The sequence below is a fragment of the Thermobia domestica genome, chromosome 10 (genome assembly GCF_964235325.1).
Source record: "Thermobia domestica chromosome 10, izTheDome1.hap1.1, whole genome shotgun sequence".
In the NCBI taxonomy this organism is placed as follows: domain Eukaryota; kingdom Metazoa; phylum Arthropoda; class Insecta; order Zygentoma; family Lepismatidae; genus Thermobia; species Thermobia domestica.
The window spans coordinates 193,895,922-193,907,886 of NC_137463.1; the positions used below are offsets into that span (position 1 = coordinate 193,895,922).

At 35.9% G+C, this 11,965-nt stretch overlaps 1 protein-coding gene across 2 annotated transcripts; it reads left to right on the top strand.

The window, feature by feature from the left end:
* Window positions 1-1,507: 1,507 nt before the first annotated feature.
* Window positions 1,508-8,351, top strand: LOC145662126 (uncharacterized). 2 transcript variants are annotated; one of them, XM_081727463.1, is made up of 3 exons: window positions 1,508-2,206; window positions 6,275-6,434; window positions 8,045-8,351. In XM_081727463.1, exons 1-3 carry the CDS (start codon window positions 2,189-2,191, stop codon window positions 8,269-8,271), a joined length of 405 nt encoding a protein of 134 aa, XP_081583589.1. In that variant the 5' UTR covers window positions 1,508-2,188; the 3' UTR covers window positions 8,272-8,351. The 2 variants fall into 2 exon arrangements, with proteins under 2 accessions (XP_081583589.1, XP_081583590.1); XM_081727464.1 differs by having other exon boundaries at window positions 8,048-8,351.
* The last annotated feature ends 3,614 nt before the right edge of the window (window positions 8,352-11,965 follow it).

The following is an 11,965-nucleotide window of genomic DNA, read 5'->3' on the forward strand; positions in this document are numbered from 1 at the left end:
AAAAAACATCATTTTAAGGGTTAATATTATTTAAATTAAATTACTAAATATTAAAATTAAGTATCACAAATTCTAAATTTAAAGAAACAAAGGACATTTAAATATAAAATATTTGTAAAATCAAACATCTAAAATTCTATTTTATTTCAAAGAGAACAGAAAAATAACTCCCCACATAAATCAATCATCTAAAATCACAAATGGCGTAAAACACCAATAATCAATCAATTTAATTGATAATTTTGCACTGATATCTGAGCTTCAATGTATCCAGTTTATAGTGGCATTTATAAAGCATAAATTAATTTTATAAAACTCTTATGCCTTCTTAATTGAAGTCAAATATGATGTCTTTCCGTAATAAAGTTTCAAGCTATGCCAGTTGCCAGGCTTGTGGTCAGCCCAAAAATGTAGGGGGGCTGTAGAAGTTAGGGGGCGATCCAATCATATTATAGTTCATCACCATATTAAAGTTCATTTGCAAGCCTACCGTGAATATTTTAGTTGGGCCAGTAAACATTTAGGGTGGAGACGGCCCTACGTAGACCCCTCTGGATACGGGCCTGAGCTACGCCACTTCCTATCACATACGTACTTCGCTGACAAGATGGATAGGCTTCCTAATCCAGGGGACTCTCGATTCAGCCTTTCTGCTCTCATTTATCCCAGGATAGTTTGCGGTTGGTGACGTCACGTGAAGGTATCGCCAAGGATGTATGATTGGTATCGCCATATCGCCATACGTATCCTATGATTGGTGATTTTCTTACCTGTCAAAGGTTATTCCGGGTAATTTCTTCCCACTCCTTTTTGTACACCTATACGTGCAGCATGTAACCATTGTGTAATATAAATCTGAAGCAACGACTTAAATAAAAAATAAATAGGCACACTATATATGTCAACATATGAAGATTGCAAAGTTTTGAGGCAACATATATGGCGGAAACGAGAGTAGTCAATCAGACGTGCCAACCCTAGTTTTTTTTTTTTTTTTTTTTTTTTTTTTTTTACTTCGTTCAGTTAATAGGATGAAGATGCATATGGGCAGATCCTCTTATTTTATAACATCCTTGAGTATCGCGAGGTATCGTTCAAGAGAACAAATGTGTTTCAAGATGGGCAAAAGTCCCTCCACATGACGTCACGGACGGAGAGCCAATCAGAAAGCTAAACGCGAACTGAGGCTACCTGTTATTTTATAGACCTTGTTCCTAACCAGTACTAACGTTAGATTTACTCCATACATTTCTTTACTACATATACTCCACAAATATTAAGGAATTGATTAATCTATAAACAATTTGAGTTTACACATGATTAATTTCTATTAAAGGAAAGTTTGTTACTTACGACTTCGATAGTAAATAATTCGAAAAAATAATCTTTGTCATCGTCTATAATTGTAAATATCTACAACTTCTTATAATTACCAAGTAACGTTTCACATTGTTGCGCTAATTGCAATGTTTTCAATTTATTAATGATATTGTTAGATATAGTTTATTCTTTTTGTTACTGCTGTTGTAGTAGTAATTTCATTGGTGAGATACAGCTTCCAATGTCCTCAACTCCTGCAATGAGAGACTGCATGCAGCAACGAGAGGTTTTTACGACACTAAATAGGTCTGGAGAATTGGGATTATAAGGAAGAATGCTGGGAATATAATATTGAAAGTTACAGAAGGGTGGACAGACTTCAACAGACAAGAAAAGCAGACAGGTCTTAACAACATAAAAACACTCGATTTCTTAACATGAATTTTTTTTATCTCAGCTCCATGCCCATGACAAGATTACACTTGCTTAAACGTAACAATTCTTAAATAATTATCACATAGTTTAGTAAATGTATTTGTCAACAGACACGGAAACACAGTATATTGTCAAAATAGTTTCTTCCTAACTAAGCGAGACATCCTCCCATTTTCACGCCTCTGCACTTAAGAAAAATTGACAGCGTCTTCTTTTCCATTGTTTGTGTGCACAGAATTTCGACAAGGAGGAAAGCTTCTTCCAAAAGTTTACGAAATGATCTTCCTTCTTATGGTAACCAAGAAACAATTAAATTTTTCAATGTTTTGCAAGATTTTTGTTAGTTTCTCTATAAATTAAGCTGGAAGTGGTTTTTATCTCACAGTGGACTTCAAACTTCCAGTACAGAAAGAACAATACAAGAAAAAAAAGCATGGCTCCTATTACACAAGTAAGTTCATAAACAGCTTCATTTTTATTTTTAATACTAGTTTAATGAAATGTAGGAACTAGAATTTATTGTTACTACAGCATTATGGACTTTGTGATAACATCGTCGCTCGGGGAAGGGGAGGAATGGTGGTATGCGGAGTCACTGTTTCAATCCCCGGCCAAGTAAGCTTGCGCTGGACAACAGTGTATCCGGGGGTTTTCTCGAGGTACTCCTATTTCTTCTTATATTCTTATTCCACCATTCATTTGCCTAGCCAAAAAGGGCATAATCGTAGGTCGTTAAACATAAAGATTTCATTTCATTTTAAACATCGCCACACTTAGCCGCCATGAACCAGGTAATCAGCATTGCTATAAAATTTCAAATTCCTATATGAATGCTACTATATATATATATACTATAGTAATTTATTTTAAAACACACATTTCTCTAAATTACAATTCTATCTTTTCAAATCTTACAAGGATAATTTTACCAATAATAAGCTAAAGATTAAAAAAAAAAAAATATTTGCTAAAAGTTTGAAATTTTAAAATGCTTTAAAAAAATCAATAAAGAAATTTTAAAAAATTAAGAATTAGTCAATTAGTTACATGAAAATGAACCAAATATAGCTACATCATATTCATTAGAAGGTTCCAGATGGTGATTTGTAAGTAAAAACAACACACAGTCGGTGTGAACATTCCTTTCTTTTTCTTTCCTTCTTTCTTTTCAAAATGACATTTCTGTGAAATCTAAACTGAGATAGTATTTGTGTGTTACATTACTCTGCCTGAGTGCAAAGTAATTAAAAGCATCAATACTAAGGTTAAAAATTGTTTCAATTTCACAAATTTCAGTTATTAATGAAGTTATCATCGATTCGGTTCATTTCACAAGACAACTGGCAACCAAAAGACAGGTAGTTGTATGTAGGGGAAATAATAGAATATATGGTGGAAGATAAAAGAAAGAGTGAAAGGAAATATTATGGGTAATGGATAGCATCAAATAAATAAATGGTATATAGCTGTACTGGTATATAGCATCAAATAAAGTACTGGTATATAGCTGTTCATATACTATAGGCTTGCTGCTGGAAACGGGAAACTAAACTTAAATCCCATCCGATCTCATCAGCATAGGATATTACTAAAAATATGCATTTAGTATAACAAAAATCCTGGAAAGATATGAACTTCTGAGTTTCAACCTCTCTAGATGAAATTCTGTGTACTCCAATGCTACTAGTGTCTCGATCTCAAAATACTTGATTAATAATAATAATAATAATAATAATAATAATAATAATAATAATAATAATAATAATAATAATAATAATAATAATAATAATAATAATAATAATGGCAGATCTCTTCGTTCCCTCGAACAACATAAGTGTTTCAATCTTGTCGTCTCTGCATAATCCCATATCTTATTGATGAATGACTTTTAAATGTATCTCTTTCAAATCCAGAGAACAGAGAACTCGTGAATGTTTTCATCAGCACATCATTCGTATATGACATAAGCTTTTATACATATTCAATACTTCGTGTGGATTGTTACGTAAGACATCGGAAAATTCAAAACCTTAGTATAGGCCTACACATGAACACATTTTGTGCAAGATTTTCTATTTTGTCTGAGACTTGAGGAAAGATTTCGAAAACATTAGAAAGACAAAAGTAATGGTACTGGGATGGAGCAATCAGTATCGAACATAGAATCATACTGGTTGCTTCGCTGATTATAGTTGAGCATCCCTTTCAGTAACGATGCTATACGAGACGTGGACTTAAATATTAACATGGAATCCGAACCACATGAACTCCCACTGGGAAATGAACCTGGGTCTCCTACACCAAAGACGCGTACGCTTACCATATAGTCACGAAGAAGGTCCCAAACGTAGAAGTAAGAGGATCAGCTGGGTCAAAAGTCCCTTGGCACCCTTAAAAAGTGAAAGCGAGTGTAAGTAGTTGGAATTGGTAAATCTAGGGACACATTAGGCCGAGAAGGAATCTTTATGGTGCGTGTCAGATGAACGGTCACTATCTTGTTGTCCAACATTTTGAATCTCGTTCAAAAACTTCAAAGCGAAAAAGGGTCATATGATATATGCAACAAGGCTAGAATTTAAAGGGAAACTCAATGGTGTAATTAGATTTTAAATAACTGTACTAATAACTTTGAAGTTGTAAGCTCATGAAACTCAAATCATGTCTCCCAAGCTGTATAAACATGGAGCAATGTTTCAGGTGTAATATGCGCGCATGTATCCTGTATCTATTGCTCCAAATGATTCAAATCCCTAACCTTTGCGCTATGTACCGTTGTCTTTAGGAGACTCCACTGTTAAAAGTTCAATGGTGATAAACCAAGTGATTTCGCAGGTTATTCCATTTGACCCATGCCCACCAGGAAATTGTTCACTCAGATACTGACGAATCTGCAGTTCATAATGAGGTGGAACCTCATCCTGTTGGTAAAATAAGGGAAAGCTGCCATCGGGGCCGCCACTGAGGGAAGAATGAGTTGTTCTAACTTGGTCAGTGACGTGCCACTGAAACTAAGAAACTGGAGAATGTTGAGGACGCCTTTCGTTGAAATCACGAGCTACAGCACTGGCACTTCTACCACCCCACATCTTGGTGAACTCGATGCAGTGGACTTTGGCTACTGGCATGATGCAGTACCTGTAAATAAGAAATATATTATAGTTTCTTGTGCTTGTAATTTTAACGTTATTACAATCATGTGAAATCTACGATTACCAATTCAGGCTATCTACAATCGCTGTCATTTTATAAGGGTTCGTAAGGGACTTCTGACTCACACTGTAGAACAGGTAACTAGTTTTCGATACCTGAATAGTATTATTAGTGAGGAACTGGAGTGCAAATGTGAAATAAAAGCAAGAATAGGAATGGAAAAAGAGGAATTTAGGAGAAAGGAAAGTCTATAGTTCGGGTGTCTTTCAATAAGAAGTTAAATAGGACGATCTGTACGTAGTATCGTGTACTCTATAGTGGAGAAACGTAGACACCACGCAAAAGTGCCAAAAGAAAACTAGAGGCTATTGAAATGTGGTTGTAGAATATTGGCTGGGTCGAACGGAAAACAAATGAAGAAATGTTGAGGGTAGAAGGGAAGAAAGGAACCATTTTTGGTGTAGGTAGCAGAAGTGCTCGCTCTTCGTACGGGAAAAATAGATTTTTGGAAAATATACAAACTTTCCTTGGTTTCAGGACCTATTCACCAAGGCGCCGATCCTGGGGGGCCAAGGGGGCCCGGGACCCCAAAGCTCATGTAGGCCCAATGTATTTTTATGAATATATATTTTATATGTACTTTTATTGTTATATGTATTGTTCTGTATATTTTTTTATGAATGCCCCCCCCCCAAAGTTACAGAGAAATCGGCGCCCTTGCCTATTCACCCCATCTCTCTTAAGAAAATATTTCGTAACTCTTTTTAAATAAAATATACTTGCGTTTTGGTTGCACCAAGTCCAGACCGTCAAATCATAGTAACTCGGCATATATTTGTACACTTTCTTAATGAAAACTATACTTTCTTTACCAGAGAAATGATTGACGTAGCCTAAATATTTGATTTTTACACTACATCTGTTCTTTTACTCTTTGTTTTTTAGAAAAAAATGTTCTATCCTTTTTAAATTATAATACAACCAAGTTACTGTCTTTTTCTCTGATGTAGAATGACACTAGTTCAATTTTACATAGACATAGTGTCTTGTGCAGTACTATTGGACTCCTTCAACTTAGGACCTCCTCAACAAAAAATTCTTGGTGCACGAGTCAGGTAATGTTTATTGGTTGATTTGCAGTTTGCCGTCTCATTTAGCACCGAGTTTAAATGAGACGTGGACCTACAGTTTAACGTAAAATACGAACCACATGAACTCCCACCGGGAATCGCAGGTTCACCTTCTCCAAAGCTGCGTAAGCTTGCAGATAACAGCAGCCTGCTTATGATGATGATGATGATGATGATGATGGTGATAATCACAACTTAATAAAGAAGATTGACTAATTATAAACATGTCTTTCTTTTAGGTCCTTTTGTTTGTCCTCGTTGGAGTGTCACTGGTGGTTTGTGACGAGAGCAAAGATCAATTGAAAACATCTGGTTCGCATCCTGGTTTCGCCTATGGTCATGCACCAGGAATATATGCTTCCCATTACGGTTATCCTCCACTAGTAGGCGTTCCACATGGTAAGGCTATTAAGAATATTGGTTTCATAAATTACCATATTATCAAGATATACGGCGAAAGTGCAGAAAAACTTGTAACTCATCAAAACCAAACTTTTCAGGAGAGCAATAAAACCGTTCTGCTTTTCTGCTTTTACCTAGTACATTATGTTATATGCGATACGAGGTTTTAAAAGTTAGTTTTTCAAGTTTTTTATTGGGTTTTCGTTTACGAGCTTTTACACACACGTACATTCAGGTGTGGGGAATCGAATGCAACCAAAATCAAAAATTCCATAAAAACTGGAGATATAAGGTTTTGCACTTCCGCCTAGTCTTCTCAAGATGTAAAAATATTTTGCACGCTGTAACGTGATACTCTCCAACCTTTTTTGACTGACGACTAATATTGCCCACGAAACTAGATTTAGGATTCTCTCGTCTCGGAAAATATATGTGGTTTTATTTGAAGAGATCTGATTCGTCCTGTTCGAGGGGTGATCAGAAAGTAAGGTTACAAAACCTGCAGTGAAACATCTATATATTATTTCATACAACCAATACAGCCAACAGATAATACATACATTAGATTATTTTTCAACATAGTCTCCATATCTGCTGAGGCACTTGTCGCATCGTGGGGTGAGTTTGAAGATTCCCTGCCTGGAAAAATCATCTCCTTGCATGCTCAACCACGTTGTCACGAAGTGTTTCACCTTGTCTGAAGAGAAGCGACGGCCTCCTAGATGCTCCTTCAAGTTCAGTAACAGGTGAAAGTCATTTGGAGCGAGGTCCGGGCTGCAGGGAGGGTGGTCGATGATGTCCCAGCTGGGTCGACCATTGCACTCCTCTTCGGTAACGTTTTCTCTACCAGCCGCAAACTTTCGACATGTTGACTTTTGCTGACGATACATTACAATCTCTCCGTAAACCTCTACCAGCTGCCGGAGAATTTCAGCCGCGATTACATGTTTCGCCCACAGAAATCGAATAACTGAGCGGACTTCTTCGCGAGACCAATTTTCCAAACGAGTCGCCATTTGTGTTTTTACCTACAACTATCGCAGTACGTGGCGGCTGGCTGAAACTTTGCACAGTTGCCAACTACATGTATTAAAATTACCGCACACTTCTCATTCCTCTATAACAGACGACGAAACTCCAGAAATATCAGCTTTGTAACCTTAGTATCTGATCTTGTGACGAAAATATTGCGTCGACCCGTATCGTCTTCCAGGGCAGCCCAATTTGCTTAAGCTATTAGTAAAGTTTGTCTTGGAGTTAAGGGCGTACCCAGAATAAAATTTTTAAAAATGCCTATAAGAAACAAGAACCCGTATAAGAGTGAATGAAAATTACTTAAAATTTATTTTTCTTTTTATTAATTATGAATTTGCAAAATTCGAGAAATGGTTCTTAACTCTTATATTCTCCTGTGCATGATCTTGTCTGAACTTCCTCTGTGTTCTGAAATCACGTTTCATCACTAAATTATTATATATTAACAATTTATCTTAATATTTATGGTATCAGAATAATGTTTATATTATGTACCATTTGAACTTCCTGATGTCTCTAAAGTTTTAACATAATATTAAATCAAGTTATTAATGTCCTACTTATCAATTCAGCAGGTTTTGTTGGACATAAGCTATTTGGAGGTGCCTACGGTTTGCATGGACTAAAACACGGAGTAGCTTATGGGCATGGTGTCGCTTATGGCCACGGATTGGCCTATGGACATGGTATTGCTTACGGACATGGCCACGTTGTTAACTATGGTCCAGCGTTAGGCCTTGGTTATGGTCATGCTATAGGAGCGCCAGTTCCTGTTCCGCCAGTACCGTTTCTAGGTTAATTTAAGATTATTTTATGTATTTATTTATTTATTACAAAGAAAACATTAATGTAATAAAATAGACAATAAAATGTCATCGGCATACGTATTTTTAAAATATGTTTCATTATTTCATTTGATGAATGTCCTTCTTTATATTTACATGGATTGAATTAATGAATTGACGTTTAGCGTCAGTTTCAGCACGTAGGCTATTTCGTCGCTGAAATAACCAATAGACGTGTCTCCAATTTCATTACTTTAATTAACGTACGCCTTTTTGCGATGCGCCAATTCTCCTTTCGTCTTTGAGATCGTCCGGGAATGAAGCCTCCGTCGCCTGTAATTCTTATCAACAATCATACAAGGTTCCCGTTGTTAATTCAAAATAGCAATTTTTGAGATATATCTATTGGTTATTTCAACAAAAATATGAGACTTGAACCTACAGCTTAACATTGAGATACGAAGCACAAGGGGTTCAACCCGGAAATAGAGCCCAGGTCTCCCACCCTAAAGGTGCATACACTTACCATATAACCACAAAGGTGCTATCGTTATACTTACAATTACGTAACGACAAAAGTAAGACTAACTTGAAGTGATATGGAACAGTCTGCTGATATAAATTATTGGATTGTTCGAACAATCATGGCTAATTTTTGCAACATATAACGTTAATTCATTTTTAAAAATACTTGAGTCATTTAGATGTTATTTCTAATTAATTTAACAGCTGACAATTGTAGCATAAGTCTTTTTCTAAAGCGATTTTATTGAGTCTTACAAATTTTGCAAGTTGAAGATAGAAAACTAAACTAACATTTTAGCCATATTTTACTGTTTTACTTCCGTGAGCTAAAGAATGTACGTCAAACTTGGGAAATGTTATGTAAAGTTTACCGTGGCAATATTCTACAAGAAAATCAGTATCAGCGATGATTCACGAAGTTCTGTGGTGATGATTCTGATCTTAACAACGCTTCTCGCTGAAGGAAGCCCACTGAGATTGACAACGATTAAATGAAAGCATTGATCGAGTCAAACCCATGCTACGCGACACGAGATACTGCATTAATATTGGACGTCAATTATTCAAGCGTTCATGACCACCTGAAGAAACTGGGATACGTACGCAAGCTCGATGTTTGGTTCCTCATGAACTGAAAGAAGTATAAACGTCTGCGATATGCTCATTAAAATGAGAAAAACAATCATTTTTTTAAAAAAAATCCACAAACGGCTAGTGATGAGAAGTGGATTCTATACAACAAAGATGTGTGCAAACAGTCGTACAGATGTAATTATTTGGCTGAAACATCAAAAGCAGACATTCTTTAGATTAAACTTATGTTCCCATTAGGGTGGAATTTTAAAAGAGTGTTTTTAAAGCTCATGTCAACGAACGAAATAATCCATTCGAATGCGTCCTGTGAACAGTTGGACATATTGAAAGAATTCATCATCCAGAAACCTCTATAGCTCATTAACGGAAAGGAGTTGTGCTCCATCATGACAACGTAATCACCCGTTAAAAATTATTGGATGTTAGATGGGATGGACCTATGTGTTGCGATACCCACTTTACTCATGTGACCTGGCGTCGTCAGACTTCCACTTATTTCACTCTCTTCAGAACTCATTGCATGGTACAACGTTCAATTGAAATGAAACTGTAAATTGTTCAGTTTTTGCCAATAAAGATGAGGCAGATACTTCTATGAACGAGGAATTATGAAGCTTAGTGAAAGATGGCAAAAGTTATCTGACAAAACGGGTAACATATCATTTATTGATCTTTAGTATATATAAATAAATGACCTTTGAAAAAACCGATAAAAACACTTCATAACTTGTCCTATATTTCAATAGCATTAGGTTGCGTAATACAAAAGCATTATTTTACGTAACATAGAAGATAACACATCCTTTACTCTGGATTCATACTGTTACGCACGTACTCTACATATGTTTTCGTTTTTCTACTTCTTTCTTTCTTCCAGAACCGATGGCCTTGTTCTGTAACTCAATTTTTTTGAAGGCTTGATAGTATGTTGAGGAAGGGCGTATACCCAGTGGTGCTATTCAGCCGGTTCGCACCGGTTCCATAAAACCGGTTATAAGATATTACGAGTTCGCAGAATCGTTTGTTATACCCAGACATAATAGTAACTTTTACCCAATTTTACCCCGGAATAGTAAATTTTAGTTTCAGTATCTTTGTTTTTAGAAATCCTTACAGCCACAAGGTAAAACATATCTCTCAGAACAAGGTAGGATATAAGATGTTTATTTCTTAATCTCAAATGCTCGGATATCAAGAATGACAACAGGGTTCACATGAGGTAATTGAAATACATACTATTATCAACATATCAATCCATTCCTGGATTAAAATCTTTTCAATACATTTTGGCAACCATCTATCTTGGATTCTTCGTTTAAAAGATATTCGCAGTGCTACCTAATTTCGACACATCATCTTGTATTAGGATGCTGTGTAGGCCTTTACTTGTCGCTTTTGGTATCCAGTAAAAGTTTACTTTTGTCTATATATATGGAACCAGTTGTTTAAAAATTAGAATAACACCACTGACTATACCTGATAGTGTGTGGATCTGCTTTAAGCACCAGTTGGGTGCATTACTATATCACTGTGGTGCAACCATTCTGAGTTTACGTATCTCTGTTCTAAGAGAAGATGCTGGGATGCCGAAAACTACAACTTCTATTTCGTTGTAGTTGTTTTTGTTGTTGCTGTTAATTAGACCGCTTGAATGCCAAGTGGCCTAACTGAAGAAAAAAAAACTAATGCTCTCATTCACTTTAATAGATGGATACCTTTTCTTAAATATATATATAATGAAATGAAATCTTTAAGTTTTACGTCCCACGATTATGCCGGTTAGGCTAAAGGAGACGGTGATTATGAGAAATGAATGAAATGGTGGAATGAAGAAAGTGGGAGGAAACGGGAGAACCCCGAGAAAACCCATGAGCACGGCGTTTGTCCACACGGCGTGAGCTAGGATCGAACCAGGGACCCCAAGCACCGGAGGTGAACGCTCTACCACTGAGCCACCGAAATTTATTCTCTAAAAGTATACTTCAACTATAGGAAATTGCTTTAAGAAGTCCTTTTTCACTCTCAACAAATGTATAAAATTCCTTACAAATAAATTTCAAATTTTCCCTGATACAGTCCCTGTCATCTCTTTGAAATTATCTAAACAGATAAACAAAATTAATCATTGATTGGTGGTGAAAGGTGACAGTTTTGGATTTAGACCCTACACCATGGAAGTTGCTTTTTAAATATATACTTCGAACTAGATGAAACTGCTTCGAACTAGATACAAATTTGAAAAAAAAAAAGTCATAAAATACTTTTTTTTTTTTCAAAACTTGAAAGAGATCTGTCAAATCTACACAAAATGTATAATCGAGCAGCGAAAATGGCAAGTTTCTAGCACTTGTGGTTTTCGAAATCTCATTGTCGAAAGGATTCACCACAAACATATAGCATTTTAATATATAGACTAGCTGAACCTGTGCTCTCTACACAGCACATCATTCATATATAAGCATGAATCTCCTTGTTATTTCTCACATCTGTACCTATCCCTTTACAAACACATGGGAAGATTAAAAATGGCAAGAGATACCATAAAGGAGAGGTTTTTTCGATTACTTTTTCAATATCTCGCACCGTTTG

Bases quoted from the DNA above. Each gene is read 5' to 3' on its own strand.
- LOC145662126 (XM_081727463.1), top strand. The intron at 6,435-8,044 runs GTAAGGCTATTA...TTATCAATTCAG, and splicing joins ACTAGTAGGCGTTCCACATG to CAGGTTTTGTTGGACATAAG.